General features: G+C 38.4%; 1 protein-coding gene across 1 annotated transcript; it reads left to right on the top strand.

Annotated features, from left to right (window-relative positions):
* Positions 1–517: 517 nt before the first annotated feature.
* Positions 518–2,618, top strand: LOC145954865 (uncharacterized). The gene is made up of 7 exons (XM_083069552.1): positions 518–743; positions 826–1,464; positions 1,537–1,799; positions 1,873–2,040; positions 2,108–2,212; positions 2,292–2,364; positions 2,445–2,618. The coding sequence occupies exons 1-7, from the start codon at positions 597–599 to the stop codon at positions 2,601–2,603; spliced, it is 1,554 nt and encodes a 517-aa protein (XP_082925678.1). The 5' UTR covers positions 518–596; the 3' UTR covers positions 2,604–2,618.
* The last annotated feature ends 219 nt before the right edge of the window (positions 2,619–2,837 follow it).

Below are 2,837 nucleotides of genomic sequence, written 5' to 3'. Positions count from 1 at the left end.
GCCCGTACTGGGTTTTTGAACTACAGTACGGCCGTATTGAATTTGGTACGGCCCGTACTGAGCCATTTTGAACTACAGTACGACCGTATTGAATTTGGTACAGCCGTACTGAAATTCAAAAACTTCAGTACGACCGTATTGAGTTCACTACGGCCGTATTGCAGTTCAAATGGCTCAGTACGGCCGTACTGAACCTCTGGGAGGGTGTATTGAGCTCCAATCCTCGCACACCCTTATTCTAAGCTACTCTAACACTTCTAGACTTACAAAGAATCATCCTAGGGTCTTCCAGGAGTCCTTCCGGCTGACTTTCCTTTGGTCTTCGAGAGTCTTTGAGTCTTATTTCTGACCCGGACAATTTTAGGGGTCTACAAGGAGTGGATGCAATTTCGTGCCACTAGATTGGACCCTTCATGGCAGGTTAGTTATTGATAACTTTTACATTGACACAAATACTTAAGGTATATTTTAATTTATCTCATTTTCTTTTTTGTATTATTGCAGGCTAAAAGAATAGCTGCCCAAGAACGACAGGCCAAGAATGATGCACCCCATCTATTGTCAAGAGGGGGATATGAAAGAAAAAAAAAAAGCAAATGAAGAAGGCTAAGGCACAAGCAGCAGGGGTTGAGGATGCTGACCGTGTGGAGTCACCTCCCCGCCATGAGATGTGGATAGCAGCCCGGACAAAACCAGATGGGCAAATGACTTCTGAGTCTGCAAGAGTCGTTGCTAGTAAAATAGTAAGTAAAAATATACAAACTAAGACTCTTCATTTCAACTCATTTAATTCATAAGATTTTTTAATCTTCCTTATTGTTGCAGGAGGGTTTAGTTGAGCAGAGCACCCATGGCTCATTTGTTTCCGATGGTCGGAATGATATCCTCACAACGGCCATAGGAAAGCCAGAGCACGGAGGTCGTGTGCGTGGTGTTGGTGGTTCTTGGGGCCACCGAGATTTCTTTGGTGGCCGATCATCGAGGAGCACTGTCAACTCTTGCAGTCAAGAGGTTATACAGGAATTGGAGCAGAGATTGGAGATGCAGTTTGAAGAGAAACTGAAGAATATTGAAAAACAATTTGAACAGAAGTTTAAACTTTTGGCTCGTTCTCAGCAACAGACTGCAGTTGCTCATGATGGTGTTCGAGTCAGCACTAAAGGGAGTTGTGCTGCTCCAGATCCCTCATCGGATCAGACTCACACTGATGTACCAAACCAGTGTGAGTTATATGTTGAGGATGACCCCCCACGGTTAGTGGCTATTGGCCGAGTATTTGAGGGCTCAACCATCCATGGTGTCCCTCTACAGCCAGACTGGACACGGGTTGTGGTTGACCAAGTTCAAGATGCTGCTGCTCCAGTGCCTTTGCCCAATACAGAGGTTCAACTAGTGGGGCAGGCAACCAGCACATTCTTAGCTTGGCCAAAACGTTTGGTCATGCCGCTTTCAGCACGGGCAAAGGTAATTATATTATTGCTCTTTTAGATTCTTATAATTCTATTATTGTTTAACTAATTTTGATTATTTTTTTAGGATTTTATCAATCGTGGTAAGGAGGTCATGAGAGAACCTCATGTTCATGATGCCAATATCGCAGAAGCTGAGGATGATCCCATATCTAAGCTTCTAATCAAATTACCACGAATAAAGAAGCATCCAATTCAATTGCAGTGGGACATTAGAGTTTTTGGAGTTGATAGCTCTGATGTTCCACTATACATATCTCTGCCTGATGCATTAGAGATTGTTGGGGGAAACTGCATGTTAAATATATCTGTCATACAGTTGTGGGCCATGTAAGTCATATTTTCTTTTATGAGTCTAAATTTACAATAATTACATTTAACTTATAATAATTATTTGTGTTAGGTACATGGACAAATTGAGTGTGGAGCAAGCACAAGCAGAAGTATATGGATTTATTGAGCCTCAATCCATCCAAAAATCAGGAAACACTCAGGTCCAGATCCAACAATATATGCAAACATGGATGAGTGACTCAAGAAGACATATATACATGGCTCCATACATTGACGGGTTAGTTTTTTAATTGGTTTTTTAATCATGGTAATTTTTTAACTGATTTGTTTGTCATACAATGTAGGTCCCATTGGCAGTTAATGGTAATCATTCCTAAGGAATATACCGTGGTGTGGTTTTGTTCACTTCATCGAAAACCAAGCCACGAAATTAAAAGCCAATTACATGGGTAACTAAATTTTTTCATTATGTTTTAAAACTGTAATTATATATATTGGCTAACATTTGTTTTTATTTCAATTAATTAGAATCGTGTCTGGAGCTAATATATTAAGTGGAAGAGCCAGATCATCAAAGTCATTGCATTTCATATACCCTAAGGTTAGCAAATTAATTCATACAGTCAATAATATTTAAATTTATTGACTTTGGAATTAATAGTTATTTGTTTCTCATTTTAGTGTAATAAGCAACAAGACTCGTTTGAATGTGGCTATTACATCATGTATTGGATGAAAACCATAGTTTCTGCGGGTATTATTGATTCTTGGGCGCAGGTAATTCATATAAAAATTTATTTAACTATATTTACCTTTAGAATAATTAACATTGCATATTAATGACACTTAAATTACCCTTTCAGGTCTTTCAAGATCCATCTCCATTGCCCGAAGATGAGATGCTCAAGATAAGAGAACAATGGGCAACTTTTTTTCTAAGTTTAGTTAGTTAGATATTATGTTAATAGTTTGATAGTTAGTTAGTTTAGTTAGTTAGATAGCATTGACAAACATGTTTTATAGCTTTTTTAGGATAATAGGATTTACATTGTCATAATTTATATTTTTTAAGAT

This window comes from Cajanus cajan, chromosome 2, assembly GCF_000230855.2.
Source record: "Cajanus cajan strain Asha chromosome 2, NIPB_CcT2T_4, whole genome shotgun sequence".
In the NCBI taxonomy this organism is placed as follows: Eukaryota; Viridiplantae; Streptophyta; class Magnoliopsida; order Fabales; family Fabaceae; genus Cajanus; species Cajanus cajan.
The sequence above is the reverse complement of the archived record's forward strand: the minus strand, read 5'-3'. Positions and strand labels throughout refer to the sequence as shown.

Excerpts from the sequence above, each read along its gene's own strand:
- LOC145954865 (XM_083069552.1), top strand. The coding sequence starts at position 597 with ATGAAGAAGGCTAAGGCACAAGCAGCAGGGGTTGAGGATGCTGACCGT. Across the intron at positions 1,465-1,536 it reads CGCTTTCAGCACGGGCAAAG|GATTTTATCAATCGTGGTAA; the intron begins GTAATTATATTA and ends TTATTTTTTTAG. Across the intron at positions 2,041-2,107 it reads ATGGCTCCATACATTGACGG|GTCCCATTGGCAGTTAATGG; the intron begins GTTAGTTTTTTA and ends CATACAATGTAG.